At 43.2% G+C, this 21,112-nt stretch overlaps 1 protein-coding gene across 1 annotated transcript in view; it reads left to right on the top strand.

The window, feature by feature from the left end:
• Nucleotides 1–17,803: 17,803 nt before the first annotated feature.
• The window catches only part of LOC131265468 (transcription factor mef2A), a 45,720-nt gene continuing 42,411 nt past the window's right edge, over nt 17,804–21,112 (top strand). Inside the window, exon 1 of the mRNA XM_058267736.1 lies at nt 17,804–18,236. Coding sequence (XP_058123719.1) covers nt 17,804–18,236 — 433 coding nt within the window. The remainder of the gene's footprint in view (nt 18,237–21,112) is intronic.

The following is a 21,112-nucleotide window of genomic DNA, read 5'->3' as shown; positions in this document are numbered from 1 at the left end:
ACGACACGAATAAAGCACAAGTCGAAGGACGGATGTGAAAAAAAAACAACTTAAAAAAGAAAAACAACCAGGAATTCTCAATATTGGAAAGAAATGATGTAAAAAACACCCCCGGAGAAACCGATCGATGCGAAATGGAATCCGGTAGTAGCGTTAAAGGAAACGATTTGCTTCCATTGTCACCATTCGATGATCTTCGTTCAGAAAGTTGGTTCAATTGAATCAACGAAAATCCATTTTTCTTATCGATGTTGAGCAGCAAACTCTTTTTTTCTCATTCGATTCTTCTAACGATGTGTAGGTTTTTTTTTGTTTTTTTATGGTTTATTATCTTTATGTAACATGGGACACAAACCAATACCAACATTGATGAATTCACGTAACGCAAAAGTATTGATTTTAGTACTTTCTACTAACTCATAAATTTCATCATAAAATAAAATAGTTTAACATGAAACATTAGTGTTTGAGCAAATTATTCCAATAACTTCAGTCAGTATTGAGGGGAATAAATTTATATTCAGTCAAATTAGATGTTCACATTAAGAGCTTAAATTTTTTTAACGCTTTTCCAACGTTACGCTAAATATCCTGAATTTAAATATTTTAGTTTGGATCAAATTGATCTAGCTTTTGAAAATTATTATCCGATTCTTTAATAATTAAAGAATTGCACATTAAAAAAGGCAGTGTCTGCGTTCAAACAAAAACAATTCTATCTTCACCATTTCATATTGATATAAATTTAGATTTAATTCAAAACCTCTTCATGAATTCTTTTGGAATCTTAATGAAATAATGAACCGGGTATTGTTTTCTTCAGGTAAGATTTGCTTCTATGTTCTGCTTCCAACATTCAGTTTTTGAAACGTTTTCTAACGTTTGAAACGTTTCTAAAAATATCCATATAAAGCCCTCCTATTGCTAGCTGTTGTTGACACAATTACGTACCAAGCCAAGCACGAGCTCGAGTGTTATTGACTCAACATTCCTGCGTCATGTAAATCAGCCCTCGAGCGCCAGCACCAACCACGGCCAACAAGGGCTTTAGTGGGCACCAAACGGTCATTTCCTTTACTGTCCGTAGGATTTCTCCCCGCCCGAGGAAGCGTAGCCAATCCCGTATTTTATGTGACTTACCATCGCGGCCTCGGTTAGTTTTTCCGGACGACGCCGGACCGATGGAAAGGGAAAAAGGAAACCCTCCAAACAGAAAGAAACGCAGAAAGGGTTATTCATTACTAAATTACTGATTATAACGTCGTTATTCTTGATGATTGCACCGAGGTCCGGTTGGAAAATGTTCTTCGCGGCCCATCGAGGGAGGGAAAAAAAAACTCCTCGTTAACGATAGCGTCATTCAGGGGTTGGGCCACTCCCTGATTTGCTCCGATTACGATCGAATGATGATAGGTTGCCCCCTTGCGAACTGCTGGTCGGTGCCTTTGCCAACGCGAACACCATCACCCTCGTCGAGGTCGAGTTCCAATCCGCAACCCGAACTGATCTTCTGCCCACTGGGGGTTGGAAAAATGGAAATTGGTTCCGATTTTTCGCTTGTTTTGCCCACATTAGCTTATTTTGCGTCCAACACTCCCGGAGGACTTTCGTTCGCCGGTTCCAACGACCGACCGTTGGCCGTTTCCGTCCGCGGCGTCGCCCCGGAGCTGACTAATTTAGAGCCCAGCGCTACTCCACGCACCCTGGAAGTGTGTTATTTATTATGCAAATACGGCGTCCACCCCGCTCCCCACTTTCCTCCGTTCTTGGGACGATGTTTGAGTTGGCTTTGGGACGCACCGCTGGAAAAACAATCGCTGATGGCAATCGGAAATTATCGAACGGTAGATCCTTCCGGAACTATCGATCGAAAAGGGGAAGCGAAGAGACCGGGAGTGGGTTGTTTCATTATGACCACAAATTAAAACATTCTCCATATCGCGCGGCGAGGCAATATACATGCGCCATGCATGGTGTGTCCGGCTCTTGTATCACCGACACACCGCTATTTGTCGAAGGAGGACGGACGGACCATCGGAATCGACGCCCGTGGCCACTATTTGTCCGCGCTCATATCGATGAATAATTAAAATTGATCATTCAGTCCATTTTTAATGCACTACGAGCGAGGCGGCTTCGCTGGCCCGGTACTCCAACGGACACGGAACATCGGCTCTATCCGCGGCCATGGTGGTCATGTTTACTGATGGAATAGTTAATTAAAATTAGTTTCCCACCACCGATGCCACCGATGCCCGCGATGGCCAGCGAAATGAGCCTTCCGGTTTGGCCGGGGAGCAATGTTAACGCACCGTCCGATGCGAATGGAGCACATGGAAATGCATTGATATAATTGCGCGAATGCAAATGTTTGCATTTATATTGGTCAGCGCATTGGTGGACGCGCCGGTTCGTCTTTTATAATGGCAAGAAGATCATTAGGATACACGATACTTCCGGTTTTCGCTGTGTCATGTTGTTTTAGCCACAAGCTACATCGAACATTAGTGACTGCCTAAGTAATGAAGTAATTTTAATGTAGATCACAAAATTACAAATAACTTGCTACTATAAACAAAAGGTGATCCAATTTTCTAACTAATCTGATGCAGGGTTATTTTTATAGATTCTTTTCCAACAGTTCACAATTCATGTTCATTCTAGGAATCAATTAAAACACCTTTCCTTCCTGTTAAATTAGGATATTCGTGTTTCACTAACATTGCTATGAGCAACGCTAAAGATCGTGTAGATCTTTTCAGAGAAATACGGCTATTTAACCAAATTCATCAATGTCACACTAAACTCGTTTTATTTTTATCTTAGTTAAGCTTTACAAATCATCAGAAACCTACAAGAAAATGTTTTTCTCATATTATCTGCGAAATCTTTATAGTACTGTATAATTTTTCAACGAAAGGACGTTGTTAAGAATCCAACTGCTTAGTTTATCCAATACATTACGGTTGAATCTCATACTTGAAAAATTATAACAATAAAAGAAGCAATTACCTAATATAAATCTTATCAGAAAAAGGAATAACCCGCATTCAAACTTGTGTATAAACATTAGTGAGAATAAAAAAGTATGGTTTAATAATAATTAATATGAACAAAGTATAATGCACATTAAGAGATAAACGATATTTTTTCACACATTCATTCTTTGTAGAATTGTTGAAAATGTAGAAATTCTTAGCAGAATGGTTTTTGAAACCATTTTGAACATGAAAAAACCGTGCAAATTTATTGTGTTCAGATAAAAATTTATGAAACACTAACATGTGACATGGTGGTAAACCATCCATTGTAGCAAAACTCCCTTCCCTCGTGGGCGATTGTGTATCCATTTCCTGCAATCAATCGTTTGCGGTTCCCGGACGGATTAAAAATGCAAAAGCAAAATCGTCAGCCACATCAGACGCCGGCACTCGCCAACTCCCGATCCCGATGGCATCAAGCGACCGGGGGCCGATAAATTCCCGTAAACAGTTTGATCATTTCCTAATAAAAGTTAATCGATCCCATTCGCCATTTAATTTCCTGCTTCCGTTCCAGTTCTAATGTCCGGACGCTTTCAGCCTTTTTTTTTTACTCCCTGTGTTGGTGAGGGGTGGGAAGTGCATCGATTCTCTTCTGCTCTGTCTGGGAAAGAGCCCTCGGGAGGGAAGAGAACCGTCGTCCATTGCTCGATCGATCCGGAAAATCCCTTCGCCACCGGATTGACCGGAATGTGTCTCGGCTTCTCGAACCTTTCCTGCACGTGACAGTCGCCATTTGCCCGGTCATCTCAATTCACTCGTTGCTGATCTTATTTACAATTCAGTCAAATTGTTAATGTTTATACAACCTGTCCGCACCCAAACTCCGGTGAATTCCCGGGGCCGAGGGAGGGACGCGACCGAAAACCAGTCGATAAAGTTATATCAAATAGCAACATTTAGATATTGCGACAGGTTTTTGGTCGCTGTGTGAACCCCTTCCCTCCGGTATCGGTCCCCCAGCCTCCGAAAGGACATCCTTTTTCTTTTCTTCTCGGGCGTCGGTGCTGCTGCTGGGAGAGTGGGTGCGTTTATATGTCGTTATTTGCCACTGCATTAGCGACTCCCGGACTTGCTCCGGAATACAAATGGCACCTTAGGGATTGCGATCTCTAATATCAATCCGCTGCGAACCGCCCGGACGCTTTCCCCCGCACCGTTTTTGGCGCTTATTGATTCGGGAAACGCGGGCGGTTCGGGTTCGGAATCGGTTACAATCGGAGAGGATTACACACCAAAACATATTGACCGGTAACCGTTGGCACGCCCGTGACCGCCCTATGAAAACCTCAAAAAGCCATTCAATTCGAGCGGGCGGGTTTTTGGCATGTTGGTGAAAAATCACCTCCGCGTCCGTCGTGTTCCTTCCCCGGCGTCGGGTCGGGGAGGACGGAGCAGGTGGAGTTCGTAATCGCTGTCGAATGTCAAATGGTGGCCACGGTGGGATCGAAATAAAAATCGCTAGTAACCCGTTAGGGAAAGGGAAGGGGGGGGGGGGCGAAAATAAAAACAAAACACCATAACTGCAGTAATAAAATAACATCAAAATTTGTTCGATTTTTACCATCGTGGACCGTGTTTACTAACGGGTCTCTTGAACCTGTCAAATCCCATTTGTGGTCCTCGTTGGTGGATTTCTTGGAGCTCGCTCGAGCGTACCGCTTATTTGTCTCCCTGGACGCATAAAGTCCGTCAGCGACCCGGTGCGAAATGGGACGTCCATCCGTGACGTCGGTAGCCGATATCAGAATTCCGGATTAGGAGTATTTTCGCAGGAGCCTCACGAGTGGGGGAAGACAAATTTATTGATATTATCTCAGCTCAGGTGACACACACACACGGTCGAAGGTGGTTTTCGTCCGACTGTGTTTGGCAGATGAAGGAAAATTGTCACGCGATTTGTGCACACGATCCGTCCGTAAGCCACGACGTACTTAAAAATACCCTCGAGGGACCTACCAACCGGAGATGGCATGACGATTGGTGGATTGAATGGGTTTCGCTCTTGTTGCAGAGTTTATTTTAACCTGGAATCATTGTTTTTGCATTGCGGTTAATGTCAACTTGTTTTGTGACCTTTTTGTCCCTTCCGCTTAAGAGTGAATATATGTTTTCGTTACATCTTGTTCAAAGACGAGTGGATTGACAAATTGGAGATTTATTTGAAACCGTCTCAAAAGTTGCCCAATGGATAGTGTCTTAACACATTGATCTTAAGGATAAACACTTCAATTTGGAAAAAATGAAACTCTAGCAAGTACAAATGATTTAATATCTCTTACGTCATTTACCGAGCATCGTATCATTCTTTGGTTTGTGCATGGTTATGCACCATACCGCAAGCGAAAACCCGGTCAGCAGTCACAGTTTGATTCAGCAATTGATTGAAGCACGATGTTGATACGGTTGGGTGACCTCGCGAGCGGATGTTGATAATTAACTGACCGGTTTCATTTGAGCGAATTCCGCCCAGTTGCCCGCGGAATGGATCAAGGGGACGCCGATGCGCGCCTATCTCATCGCAACGTTTGACGCGAAATAGAGATTAATGAATTGGTGGCGTTATTCGATGAAACGAACCCCCGTGAGAGACTCTTTTGTTGCATGGTAAAGATTAAAAAATCTTTAAAATATTAAAGGCGCCAAAAATGTCACGCTTGCTTCTTTTGATGGGCCATATCATATCAATTTTACGTTTTTGCTCAAGTATAAATTACTTTAATTTTGTTGAATGTTATTTTTAGTAGATTCATGTCTCTTAAAATCTTTAAAGAGGCATTTTTTCAGTGTTTAAAGATGCTTTTCCATATTTATTACGGCGAATATTTAATCATCTTTTGTAGATAAAAATAATTAAAAATTATTAAAAACAGCTTCTTAGTTCTTAAAATATTTAGAAATTTAAAAGCACAACCATCTTGATTCACATCAATTACAATTTATGTCTTGTTACAAATTTTATTATGAAATACACTGCGAAACGGTCGGTGAAATTTATTGTGTTGTAATATGCAAAAATGAGGAAATTGTTTGGTGTTTCAACTGTAACTTTTGGAATGTGGTTCAATCCCCTTCAACTATGCGCTAAAATAAATATGTTGCTTCAACATCTCGTTTGTTTATAGTTAACATAAATGTTGTTTGTTACATATTGTTATATATACGTATTATTTATTCTTTTAGTATGTTTGATATAATTGGCGTGTGTGCTGGAAAGAGTCACCCGGTTAGTCGAAAATCACATCACACGACATTCAGCCAAAAGGTCCCGGCCAGACCAGTGGCGCACAAAACGTCCACATCGATACGTGATTATCTAATGGATTTTTTGCGTTGATTTATGTCATAGTCGTATCACGCTAACAGCAAGAGAATTAGTATTTAATTAATATGATGAGGTGCATAATGTGTTGCTATCAGCCCGACCAAGTCGAACATTCGACCAAAGGCAACCAGCTCACCCTATGACCCCCATACGCTCTAATTGCAGGTTTCGTATGCAATACGACCCGATACGAATCCTTTTCCCTCCGGTGTCCCTTGACGCGCGCGGACGGAACGGAAAGATTCCTATCTTTGATTAAATCCATGAATAATTAAATGGACATCGAGCCACACTTTAATGGGGCGTGAAAAGGGGTTGCCCCCGACGTCGTGGTCGTGGTCGCCGGGGCCACAAGACATGTCGTGACCCCGTGACATTGGTGCTGGGAGGCTAGTGCGCAGTTCGCAGGCAAGGGAATTATCGCGAAAGCAACACAATTTCCATACGTACTATGTGTCTCTTCTTTTTTTCCTGTCATTCCCTTTCGACGTTCATTCAAAAAAATACAAGCTACACATCAAATTGGCCCTCAAATGGCGTGAAATATGACCAACTAACGAGCACGAAGAGTTATGACGGGCCGCCCGTGCCCTCGGAAGCACATAAATCCATTCAAAAATGTTGTCCAATCTGATGTTGCAGCCGAGGTACGCACTGGATGAGAAAATCAAAAATCAATCAATTTGCTTCGGCCCCGCTCCGGAGCGGGCCTTTTGTGGAAAGTGCCGACGCCGAAGTGGTGGAACTGAAGGTTTGTCACAATTTCACTGGCCCCCTGAGGGGGTTCGTTGTTCCAAGGATCGTCAGGTTTTGCGTACGGTTATTTATTTATCTAAGAAGCACTTTCTCGTTGCGCTTCAGATGTAGCAACCCGTCCGAGTGCCTGGCGGGAAAATGCCGGGTTTTCTTTGTCTGCCATCGTTCAGGAGGTTCGGGCACCCCGTTTTTCTCCGGTCGGTTCTTTCCCAGTTGCCTTTGGCAACTTTTTCCAGTGTTGGCAGCGTTGAGGTTAAGCAAAAACCCGGCTCGGCGTGAGAACGAGCAGGGTTGGAAAAACTTATTTAAATTATAGTTCCCAAGTTATTTTACTTTCGCTCGCACTCGATCCCGAGATTCGATTCTTTGTTCTTTTCACCGCAGTTTCAGCAAAAAGCCCCGATGATTTTCCTTCTCGATTGAGGACGTCGGCGAGGGAGGGAGGGTTGGTAATGAAATGGTAAACGGGTTACAGCAATCCTTCCTCAACCCTCTTCCATCCCGGTGGTGGTGGGAGAAAGGGATTCGAGATGAATTCTTTGAAATGTAAATGTAGTGCCCACAAGCGCTACTTTGACTTTGACTCGATTTCTTCGTCACCAGTAATGGACTCGGTCTCGATCCGCAGCGGAAGTGCCCCGGCCGTGCAAGATCTCGGTAGTTTGCTTTAGGATGGGACCGAAGAAATCCAAACTGAATCACTCCCAACCCACCCACACTGAAAACCGACCTCCCCGGCAGAAGTGGGCAACGGCTGACGGCGTAATGAAGAATTATAGAATCTCCGGCCCTTGGTTCGTTTGGCTTGCTTTGGGGCCCATGCTAAATGGTACCAATTTTCTTGGAAACTGTGCCGTCCGCTCGGCCGTTCGAAGCTGCGCTCTTGAACGTGAACTTTGACAGTAGTCTGTTCCGAGCAGCTCTTGGGGCTCCACTTTCCTTTCCACCCGCCTTCATTTAAACGTCAAGATGGAAGCTCCATAACCCCCAAAAATCGCCCGGACCCAGGGTCGGACATCCAAAGGGCCCCGTCCTAAATTGGTAGGGAAGCGAGATTAATTCAATCTCTTGAGCAATCCATGCTCTCGATGAGCAATCCAATCACACGCCCGGCGAAGGAAACCAAGGCTGATGAAGATGATGATCGCGATGATGAGTTTTGTCCAAAGGCTCAATTAGAATGGCGCCAAAGGAACATGAAATCGCACTTGTGGGTGGGGGGGGGGGACTTTCGGTGTATTGGTGTTTATTTCATGCCATGTCGAATTTAGTCTGCTTTACAGCAGTGTAGTATGTTTCTTGGATTCATTATGTTTGATTTGGGAAATTTTGTTTAAGGTTGATACTTGAACAGTGTTATTCCTTTTCGTTTGTGTTCTTTATTAGAGATCATACTTTACCAGCTTTGTACGCTGTTGAAAATGTGGTTATTATGGTTTGAATATGATTTTGGTATTTTTAATTTGATCAATGAAAATGGCTACCCAGAAAATAAACAATTGTTAATGTATGACACCTTCCTGAATAATGGTTTAGGATCGATTCATTTGAAGCTAAAGTTTCAAAAAGAAGATCAGATAAATGAAAGAATTAAAAACAGGGGGCAAAATATGGAGAAGAAAAAAATATTCCTGTATTCAACCTTCCTAGAATGTAATACTTTTGATTGCATATGTTGTTTCGTTAAAATAGAGCAGGTAAAAAAACTTGTAATAAACCAATTCTTAAAACGTACTTATCATCTGGTCAATCATTTGGTTTGTGTCATAATGTAAAATTAAAATATTTTCTAGACAATATAACTCATAACTTTAGTAATTTCAGAGCTAGTTTTAAAGGTAATTTGAAGCTGAAAAAGTAACACTGTGAGCGTTTTTCTAAACTCAACTTGAGAAGTTGGATATTTCTTAAGACAATAGAACAATATTATCATATTTGAAGATATTAGAACAATATAATACATTTAATTAAACGAATAGATCCGTATAATTTAGTCTTTCAAGAAAACAGAACCGTTGATCGAATTTATAGAGGGTAATGTTAATAAAGGTTAATGTTTTGGTCCTTCGTCTCAAAACATTTATGACGATTGTTCTCGAAACGCATACCTTTGCAACCCTTTCCCTAAATTAATCAAAATTTCATGAAATAAACACCGATCACCAACCGCCTTTTCGTCACGCCAGTATTACTCAGCCGTTGTTCGATGACTCAAAAGCCGATGAGGCAACTGATTCGATCCGTTACCCTGCAGTGGCATTTTCGTTTTCTTTTTCCCTTGCGCATGCCAATCCTTCGACCCGACCCCGGCCGCGACCCCGGGGCAGCCGAAAGGCGTGAGAAAGTTTTCACACGCCGTTTGAAGGCGTTGGACGCAACATTTGGTTGCATCTGCACCGCATCGATGCTGGCTCATGCTCGCAGTCGGTCGCAGTCGCAGGCGGTAGCGATGAAAATGTGCGCAAAATTTATGATACCCCCTGATTAATGCTCGGGCTGTGTGTTTGTGTCCGCTTGATCGCGTGAACGGCTTCGGTCGTTGTTGTGTTGTGTGTTCAGCCCGACACTAGGATTGTGATGTTGCTCGTCGAATTGGTGTCTCCTCAATCGACGACAGAGAAAAAAAAACAACCTCCGCACAGTACGGGAAGGCTCCACTGATTCACAGGCGACTAATTTTGATTCATTTGCTAAATTGATTAATTGGTTGTTTTAATTGTTTTCACTTCGAATGCGTCGTCAAATAGTGGAGTCCGGTTTCGGGGGAGGGATGCGTAACCGATCCACGACAGACGGGGGTTGTGACCAGCGGCACAGAAGGGTAGTTTCTGATGCTTTGGGAGCATGAGAACCAACTGGTTTTTCTGTTCGACTTTGTGTGCGTGTTTTTTTTTCTCCTAAAGCGTGAAATACAACGCCACCAATTGAGATTTATTTCGAAAGCTTCCGCTCCGATTCGCACAGACCTTGGGGACTCTGATCCGGGGCCGGGATCCAAGCGTTGTCCATCAACCCGTGTATGTGTGTGTGGGTTCCCTCCCCGATGAGCTCATCGATGGGCGAAGCGTCGCCCTTTCGTCACTGTCATCACCGTTCGGCGACTTGATTCCGATTCCGCCGACTGGGCGGAACATTCTCGCACGCTTTTCTCGTACGGCCACGGCAAGAGACACCCCGCGAGATACGAAAAACTGTTTGTAATCTTAGTTGCAGCTAATTGAAATTTAGATTGAAGCCAGTGATCTTTGGCACCGCGCTAATGGATCCACGATTTATTCTCTCCTACGCCAACGTTTGGTGTTGTCCTCTGTCTAGCATATGTTGACAATTGGAAGATCAACATTTTCCGCCCAACTTTCAGCTCGATCAAACCGTCGTGGGTTTTTAAAACATCCACTCCCTGCGCGTGCGGGCGAGTTTGAAGTTGTGGAAAATGGAAAATAAATCAACAACGGATTGATCGATGACCGGTTTTCCACGGCAAGTGGTTCCCAAGGGGTCCTTTATCGCCCACGCACGACCCACGGAGGAGGTTTGTGTTGACCGCCGGTTGCGTGATCGATTTAATCGAGTTGGGTAAAGCTAATTTCTTTTAAAGCCGCAATCGTCCGCCACGATTATACAATTGTTTCTAAAGCAGGGGAACTCTAGAAGGGTCGGCCGTGGACCACGGATCGGGTGCGGGTGGAACCGCCGGGCCTGGGTCGTTCGCCGAAACGAGTCCGAGGCGAAAGATTTCCACCGTGACCCTGTTGCTTTTAGCCACAGTTAATTCACGATCAATTAATAAAGATTGATGATGGGGGCTGGGGGTTGTTTTTTTTCCGCTGGTTTTTATTTTCATTGGTGCGATATTGTTGTGGGAGTGTTGCATTGCCCTGTGGTGGAATGGTTAGAATTATTAGGAGGTTTGGGATGGTTCTGTAAGTTAATATTTATATTGTGGATCTGTTGCCATCAAATTGGCTGTCGACTGAAATTAAAGCATACTATATTTAATAATCCTTAGACCAATACCTTCGTTGTTTGAAATCTTAAGGCTCATGCTTAATCTAAGAAATTATTTAAAACAACAATCAATTTAACAATTTCTACTTCTATGGTTTCAAAAGAAGAGTTTTTAGAAAAGTGGTTTTGCAATCTTTGAACTCTTCTTAAACTTCCTTATGTTCCTTGTATTAAAACATTAAATCTTCCTTGTATTAACCATCAAATGAGGTTTCTATTGCAATTTGTGTTACTTTTTATTGCTACCTGCACCCCGTCTGTGCCATTGACCCTAACGTCATGCAGTTGCATTTGCTGCAGAAATGTCGAACCGTCTGATTCCGGCAGCAAACCGTACGATTCACTCACACAAGCGCCCCAAGGGTGGCCCCGAAGACAGTCACCATGATCCGGCCAGCCCGCATCGGTCCACATGACATGGCAGTAAATTCGAATTAAAAAGAAATTTTCTGTAAATGTTATTTTATAACACCCTGATTAAACTCGCATGCAACCCCCGGAGAGCGAGCCGAGGGAGGGAGATCGGAGTGCTCGGGAGGGGTGGACTGGAACAGATACCGGATTGCATCAGTCGCGAGGGCAAATCAAGATGTTTCAAGACGGTTGTGTTTTTGTGGCCATACCAACTACCGCAATCCCCGCGTTTGAGCGTTAGTTTAGGTCAGTTCGGGCAAGGCACACCAGGGTTCGGGGAGAACATAAATGAGGGCATGAGTGAAACAAAGGCTCGCGATGAGACAAAGCCAAGAAAAACAACCAGAAATATCAACATCATGTGAACAACGTATCATCATCCTATCGGTTTTAATTGATCTCCCTAGATTCCGTACGGTGGTGAGCCCTTGAAACGCAAAGGATCCGAGCACCAGAGGACGACAGATCGCACCACGATATGAGGGTGGAGGGCTTCATTGGTTCTCGTCGTACTCTTTTTATGTTTTTTAGCAGACAACACTTTCCGTCAACGTCGTAGGAAATCTCTCCGAGGTTCCACATCATGTTGGGTGCCTTGGGGTTCTGGTGTGAGGAAGCCGATTCCGTTGCGAAGATACTCCCAAGGGTTCATCGCGCAGACCAGACAAAGTGTAACCATTGTGGTAGCGCTGTAGCGCTTTTAATTAATCAATACCGAAAGCAGGGTGCGATGATTTCTTTTCGAGCAATTAAGCGTAATTATTCAATTGAAACTCTTGCGTTCGAGAAAATGACCAGCGCGTTGGGAAGAGAGAAACAAACACCAACCGAAACGGGGGAGAAGAGCATGAACGTGGTCTTAATGAATGTTTCAAACTTCAATTTCCCAGCAAATCTCGGGACAGGGAAAACATATCTTTGTGGTTTTCTTTTCTCACAGCAGCCTTGAAGTAGCATGTCGAAGTTTAAAATTTTACATGGGTTTTTCAATCAACATCCGTGTTCGTTTTCCTCTCAGCTATCCTGTTTTCAGGACTCACGTAATTGAAGAAAACGTGTGTCATGGTAAAGACATGGAAACTGAAGAGGTTTTAAAGTAAATTGAATAAAGTAATTTGACAAAGTTATTAGAATACAAAAATCGATAAAATAGCTTGAGAAATTATTACTCGTACATGAAATAAAATAAGTTTTGCATGAAAAACCAACACCACAGAATTTGTTTGTGAAAGTCATTGATATTACTATTTATTTTTTAAATTTTGGATAATCTACTTGATGTCTCTCCTGACTAAAGCCCCAATTAGAATGTATCTATCGATTGCATCCAATCAACTGCAGGTTAATACAGAAGTAAGAATGAATTGTTTTACTTGTTCGTGAAACTGTTTGCTGAAAACCTACGACTTTTCATGTTTAAATCATGACATTATTTGAAAAACCATTCAAGTGGTCTGTGGCATTCAAATCCGATACATTACCAACAATTTGAATACAAATTCAAATGGAACATAAATGTTAAACAAGCAAAACATCGGTGCAGCCGTAATCAGGAGCGTGTTGTACTTATTTCCGTATGATTTATGTCAACTTCCTTCTACCCACGAACGCTCCCTTCGTTGGCAAACAAATTATGTCTTAACTTATGCGACCCCTAGCCAAACGCTTCCCATTAGCGACAGAATAGTGGTGCGTCCAGGCGTGAGACTTTACTCCTCCATGCCGGATGTCCATAAAAAAAGAGTCGTAAAAAAGTCGTATGTCACGTGGCGCACCGTGGCGCAGATCCACTCCTGCGGGATTGGCATCGATTGGTTCCGATCCGGTCTCGAGTGAGTGTTCCGCGGTCACCGGTTAATCTATTCGCTGCCGCTCGTCTTTCTTCGCTTCACAAACGCCCGAACGACAGCAACTTATCAATTGATCACCGAAGAAATAGTGGTGCATATGGTGTACCCTAGGTTCCAGCGGGTTTTCCTTCAATTGGAACCGAGGCCCCTGCTTAATAAAACCCGTGGGTGACTACCGCCAGCGTTTCGGTACCATGCGGACATTTTACGACAATATTTGGTCACGTCTAATTAGTGAGTTATGCCTTTTTAAATGAATACTCAATAAAAAGTAAACAAGACATCAACTCATCAACACATCGATCGTGTCGCCGAATCGAAAGGCGCTGGTGGTCTTTACGATCCTTCCTTCGGCCTGTCTTCGGTATGCGGGATCATTAGAAGGAACTCGGTAGCAACACGGGGTTTCCTTCCTTTCCAATACAATTTCCTCTCATTTCGATGGATAATTAGATGGAAATCGAAAACATGTTTACATCCGGATACACTATAATTAGCGTACAAACGGCAGAGGACAGATTTTTCATCAAAAGGATTGGATCGTTCGAGTGACGAAAAAGAAAAGGGGGAAATATCCATACAACAGGCATCAACCAGGGAGTGATTACAAACACCGGCCTTGCGCCCAACCCCTTTCCGGTCTTCGATATCGAGGGATGCATTTTAGCGGGCCTGCAAAGAATAGACCAAAATTAGGCCACCGAAAGATGGGCGGTTGCGATGCCAGCTGTAGGGGTTTTCGGCGTGATGCTACCGGCGCGATAAGATAAAGGATTAAATCGCGCTCGCTTGCGGTTGCGTTGCTCGGGACAGGCCTAAATTACAAGGTTCCAATATGCTACCGCTGGCGCTAGCGGAAAGCAAAGCCGATAATAGCGCGAAATTACTCCGGCCAGATTCGGCTGCGGAAGGGGTGCCTTTTGCTGCGACACACTTGCCAACACACTTGTTAGCCATTTGTCTGCTGGTGGGAGACCCCGTTTCGCATGAGCACCAAGGAACTTCAATCACATTGCTTGCGGTCTTCCCCGCCGCTGAAGCCGTTCCTTTCGCGGTAGTTTTATTTAAAATAAATTTTGCCTTTTTCTTCGATCACATGGTGGACACATGTGGTCCGCGAACGCTCGTGGGTTTGGCCGAAGGAAAAGGCGACAAGCGCACCACAAGCGGGGTCCGGAAGAACCACCACAAGACCGCTTTGTTGTCAGCGTTGAGTGATTGATTGGGCTGAAATTTAATATAGCGCAGAAAAATTTTTGCACAGCATTTGCAAAATCCGGCCGCTTGCGAAATGTGAAAACGGTGGTGGTTGATTGTGTGAAGATTTTTCACACAAGCACATACCACTTCGTGGACGAGGGCGGAGGCCCCTTGAAGGTGGGAGATCCAGGGGGGATCGGGTAGGGGTCCTGAGAGTTTGATCGATAGTCAATGATGAGCTACCGATCACTGTCTCGGAGGCGGTGCATCAAGCGGACGCCGATTGGAAGCCAATTCAATTAGCCTCTTTTTTATGATATTAGATTTCAAAGGAGAAGCATCGATGGTGATACTGTAAACTATGATTTATGGTAGCGCAGGGTTTGTGTTTTTTTTAAAGAAAATAAATTAAAGCATTTCAAAATTAGTATATAGAATATGTTTTTAGTTTTCATTTTACAGCTTTTTGTTTTTCTTTTTTTTAAATCGCCTTCCATTTCAATACTGATGACAATGAGGCTGTTAATGAGAGTGAAAAGTGAGGCGAGAATATAAATTATAAAGTGATAAAAATGATACATAGAATGATCGTGAATTTGCGCCCATCGTGCAATAAGACACTAGAATTATATAAGTAAGCTAGAATTTTATAGATATAGACTAAATCTCCTAGAGCTGACACATTGCTTTATAAACATGATTATAATAAAAACAAATTAAAATAAAATCGAATCTTTCTGGACATTAAAACTATTTGATAAGAAGATAAAATGAAAAAAAAACAAATAAGTGTTTCTAAAATATCACTTTATGTTAGCTACAAACAAACAAACCACACACAAACCTGTAAACCTGTAGCCAAACAGGTTACATAACATGTTACATTCTTCTTCTATCCCTAATTTGGCATTGAGTTTATTTCCAATAAAGCCTTATCAAAGGGTCATTTTTATTTCTATGATTGGCATGGTCAGAAGGGAGAAAGCGAACCCCTTGCATTAGTCTAGGTCACCGGAGGGTATTTACGACCACTCGCCGAATTCAATTGTTAGCGTTTCTCCGGAACAAACCTCATAACCCATCGTATCTGGTACGATCTCCTGCTCGCTATCTATATTGCACTTCACCGAAAAAATCATTGGGCGTATGCGCACAGCGTGATTTGACAACAATCGCGAGGCGCATGAGAATTGATTGGTCAATAAAAAACAAACTAATAATAAGAAACCCAATCTCGTATCACTGGACATCAGCCCGAAGCGCCAAGGCGTTGGAGCCAGTCTGTTATCGGGAAGCTATTGCTTCTTGAACTAATCACACGGGATGGATTTAAACCGCGTGATGAAATCTTGAAAAGCCATCCCAGTCCGGCCAGGGGCGCGGGTTTATTGGCCCTTCTCGAGCCCCGCATAGGAAAAAAAAACCAAAGGTTTTGCGACTCATTGCCACCCACCAATCTTGCCCAATCAAATCAGTTTCGCTTTGGCTTTAGAGATGGCAGTTGATTGCTTTACACTGTCCCGGCTGTTCGATTGCAGTTGATTAAAATTGTTCAAAATATTGCACAAGTCATGCCATAAACGAACGTTAAGCGGCAATCTTCATAACAGCATTTGTGCGCCAAGAGATAAGTAAAAACTAAGCTATTACGCATGTGTTCGAATCTTTACAAGCCGGGAATGCTTGAAATCCATTTAAAACCATGTTATCTAATCCTCATGATGCGATGAAAGAAATGATAGCACATGGGTTTGTTTTCATTGATTCAGCAACTCTATATATATTTAACCGGATAAGATTAACTTACTAAATTTAGAGTAGGAAGCGTATTTTTGATGGCAAACAAAACCTTATTGTTTTATTATGAATAATGTTATTGGCAAGAAAAGGTTTAATAAAAAGATTATAAATTAAACCTCATCTAAAACGCAAAAGAGTTCGTTAAGACGATAATTTATAAATAAATCTGCTTCAAGTAAGGGTAGCATTGGTTCATAGTTTTGTCGGACCTCACGAAATTGGGATTTGAACCCACAACGCACGAGCCGCTACTGAACCCCTATCGAAGAAAAAGGATGTTTTCAAAATCATCTGATTTCGCAGCAACCCCTATTTATGTGTTTGTGGTAGTGAGATTTAAGGGGTGAGAAGGACAATAGACAATAGAGCACCTAATGCTACTGGTGAGAAAGAGAGCATGAATGCATGCATGAACAATTGGACAGCTGATACACTGACTCCACCTTTGACCGGCGGCGGAAAAGAGCACGCGAGAGTTCCGCTGCGGTGGTGTTTGTGAGAAATAAAATGGAGGAAAGGATGCCCTTCGCGAAGAGGGCGTGGCCGTTGGCGGCGGAAATCTGTTGATTCCCGTTTTGCTGAGGCTACAAGGTTGCTTATCAGTGCTCGATTTTGTCAGTGCTTGACAGGGTTCCGAGGCGGACGCGCGTGTGTGTTTTGCTGCCGGGCTTGTGCATTTCCGGCGCTCCGTTCGATCGGATAACACTTCATTACGTGTTTGTTCGCTAGCGGGATTTTCGGAAGCTTTGCGTCGTATGTTTTATTCGTTTGTGGTCTGTGTGTGTGTGTTTGTGCTTGGAGGATTCAAGGAAGGTCCTTGGAGCGAACGGGACGAATGCGAATCTGGTGGTTAGTCAAAAGTGCTCGAATGGTTGAAGCTTTCGTGCAGCTGGGGAGCTGAAAGGCTTTCTACAGTTGGAGTTTGTTGCCGACACGAGGGTTGATAAAGCGAGACAAAAGTGCTCTCATGTATGTGTGTGTGTCTTTGTGAGGCTGGACCTCCTGGGGCCGGGTTCGAGCGGAAGACGACGGATCAGAACAACAACATTACTCATTCCGCACTGGCCGTTGAATCAGCGGCAATGATTGAATCTTTACCGAGCCCACATGAATGAACGCTCCACCAGTAGCGAACTGAACTTTGACGAGGAAGGCGCGCGTGATTCGAAGAACGTGGAACGTCCGTGTCACGTTCCCCCATTGTTTCGTACCAACAACAAACGTTAGTCGTCGGCCAAAACCAATTGTTTGCAAATGGAGTTGTCAAGCCACTTCTAGCAAATAAACTAAATCATTAAAATATTATTTCTTGCTAAAGTGATGGAACAATTAGTTTTGTGCCATTTAAAAACCAGTTCCGCAAGGTCAGTGTTGTGAAGTGTAATAATATTTTAAGACCAACTGTCCAAATGATGGAAGTAAGTGACGTGCCCCAAACGCACCAACCAACGGTGCCAGCCAGTTCGATGCAATCGCAGTTACCGTTGGACTTTAGCGTAACGATGGTGAACATTAAGGTGAACAATATTAACGTGAACGTCAGCACGGCCGGTCTCGGTGCAAACGGTGGCTCCAGTGGCAACAACAACAACAATAATAGTAACAATCACAACAACAATAATAACAACGGCATGTGTGGTGCGTTGATCGGCGGTAAAGGTGGAGAACGGGAAACGACCGGAAGCTCGCTGAACGGTGGGGCCAACATTTCGATGAGACCCGTGAGTCCGAGCTTGCTCCTGACGTCGCCCAACAATCCGGCGGTGAACGGGAACGGCGGGAGCAACGGTTCGACGGCGACAAGTGCTTTCAAGGTGGTGATGCCGAGAGGAAAAGCCGACGGTAAGTGTGCAAAGTGATAAGCTTTTCGTTTCGATGTGTGGCTATGGAAATTGTTTCGAAAATTTATCGAAATTTACAATCGTAGCAATTAGGTTTGGGTTGCTGAAAATGTAAAGTCACTTAAACCAACTAATTTATTATTTTATTGCGAACAAAGCTTTCACAGAAATTTTAATTTGGCAACGCAATGCGATACTTTAAAACTACATTTATTTTATCAATACTTTTAATAACACCCATACCATAACCTTTCAGCATTTCTAAATGTCATAAGGTTTGTTATGAATCGTTTCAACCACAATTGCAAATACTGTTTCTTGCAAATAAAAAGACCTTCGTTATCGATAATGCGCCGGCGCATTTGTTATTCCGCCATTGCAATCAATTACTATTGAAGTCATGAGCAGATTCGCTGATAACAAAATGAGTTTTTGCACATGATTCGACATAGACGGTTGTTTAAAATTGGTTTGAGCAGGAAACTTACGCAGCAATGATGTAGTAACAGAGTTTAATAGGGTAAGGAATCAGTTAAATTAACGTAAAGGAATTATTTAAACATATTATTTTAAAAGAGAAATTACTTTCGAATTCTTATTATAGTTGACTTCAATGTCTTTGCGTACATATAGTACCATGAATTTGAAGGAATTTATTTAACGTTTCGTCGGTACATAAAATACTATACTTTATTAGGAGAATCAACGTGATGACCAAAGAGTACTTAAACCCAGCTCGACCTATCTTACGTGTGGTCAATTATATGAGCACGAACATCCTTATGTTTACGGCGGTACCCGGATGTTTTTGGAAAAGTAATTCATTGAAATTGGTCGATCCGCGGCAATTTTCCGTCCCTCGCACATTGACTCTGTCATCGTAACCATAATTCATACCCAGCGCCACCGCACCGCTCTAGCTCCTCCGATTCGGGGTCCGAGTTTCGATTCCAATCCGATGGTGGACGGAAAGGAAAAGTTTTCCCCCATGGCCTGTTTTTATTTTACAGAAAAAAAAACCAACCAAAAAATATTTTAACAAAAAATCGAAATGACAGCTCAACAAAGCCGAAAAAAGCCTTAATCCATAAATTTTTCAACTGTAATCCGGTGGAGGATTTTTTCGTCGTGTCCACGGATTGTATCATCTCCCCGGGTCGGTTGTGTGTGTGTATGTATTTTTTTGCTTCTTTTGCTAACGTTCATGCTACAGTTAATTAAAAATGACGAAAAAATAATTACGCAGTGGGCTTTTTGGGGAGAATTTTTGGGCCAGCTCGCGTCGTCGCTCGCGTCAGTGTCGCACAAATGTCGTGGTCCATCCCGGTGGCGAAGGTTGTCGGGAGGCAGGGATGGACGTTGGTCCCCTTCCATCAACAGCTCTGATAGAGGGTAAAGAAGTACAAAATGTTGGGGCGAGTGGCACTTTAGGCACACTTGATCCATTGCAGTCCGGATGTGGTTCACAGAGCTGGATGTCCATGCGTCCGGGGATTTTGGGCATTGGAAAATAATAAAACGAACGAAAAAACTGGCCGGGATTTTCCTCGCAGTAATTGTCTCCCACCTCCCTGTGCCTCCCGGCCCAAAAGGACACAGTTTGCGACTGCAGATTGAACCGGCTGGAAGGATGCAGCTCCAAAATTTCATCGTTCGCTGTTGTCAAATATACTGAACGCTTTTTTCGTTTTTCCCGGGCGTGGACACGCTGCAGGATTCAACCCGTCCTCGCTGACACGGACGCGAATATTTGGGGATTGTTTGCTCTTTTTTTGTTAGCTTTCCCCCCGTTGAAACGTGGTTTTCGCGCTTCCATCACACATGCACATGGTGGTATCCATGGGAATTGTGAGGAGATGAGTTTGTCGACGGACGAAACCAAAAAAAACTCACCCCATCCTCCACCACGGGCTGCTTGGATGTGCGCGAGAGTTTTGCAGGAGAGATTTAATAGTACGCGCCTCTGCGTTGGCGAACCGCGTCGCGTCTTTCCACCGCGAGTTCACTTTTCCGGCGCAAGCATTTCCCACACCTGCTCCGGGCGGAATTTCAACTATGATGATTTTTTGCGAACTGGGCAGAGAGACAGACAGACAAATCCCCATCTGTTATGGGATTTTTTCCACGCTTCCGGGAGTGATTGCCAGCGGAAAAGTCTCTGTTTGATTTTTTGCTTGCCTTCCTGCCGCTCGCAGGACGAGCAGGATCTCCCGGTTGCCTAATTTCGGCGTAACAACCAACGTTGGCATGTGATGATGAAATATTGTTTTTGATAAATTAAATTTCAAACTCTCGTGCTTCATTTTTTTTTTGTTGGCTTTAGGCAGCGTTTTTTTACAGGGAAAGAAGGTTGCGATATCGTGTGAAAATCTTCCTAATATTAACGGTGAGATGATCTAAAAGCTTTTTCAGCAGATTATCTTAAAATAGCCTTGAATTTAATCAAAGAAAATGTTAATGCAACTGAAATTTCACATTACAGGAAAAAGCTAAACAAATTGGTTTTAGGTTCATCCCGCTGGTGATTCTCAGAGCCTCATGTCATCTTCATAGCCCCCCCCCCCCCCCCCCCCCCCCCCCCGGATCCCCTGGATTCTGTTTGTGCTTGCTCATTCCTTGTAATTTTAATCATTTTCCATTCGCCGAAAATGCAACGATTTCGAGATTAAAAGTAAATACAAACAGCACAGACTGTGTATGTGAAAAAGAACGTGTTCACTCCGCGCACGATGGTATGGAATCAATTCTTCGGGTGCCATTTTATTTATATGCAAATATGGCGTCTTGCTGGAGGCATTATGGTACGGTACTTTTACCTATGTTCCCACATTACTGCAGGAAAAATCTTTTCCAAATACACGATCATAAGAATTTAAC

The sequence above is a fragment of the Anopheles coustani genome, chromosome 2, assembly GCF_943734705.1.
Source record: "Anopheles coustani chromosome 2, idAnoCousDA_361_x.2, whole genome shotgun sequence".
Classification (NCBI taxonomy): domain Eukaryota; kingdom Metazoa; phylum Arthropoda; class Insecta; order Diptera; family Culicidae; genus Anopheles; species Anopheles coustani.
Note: the sequence above shows the minus strand (reverse complement) of the source record. Positions and strands in the feature narration are given on the sequence as shown.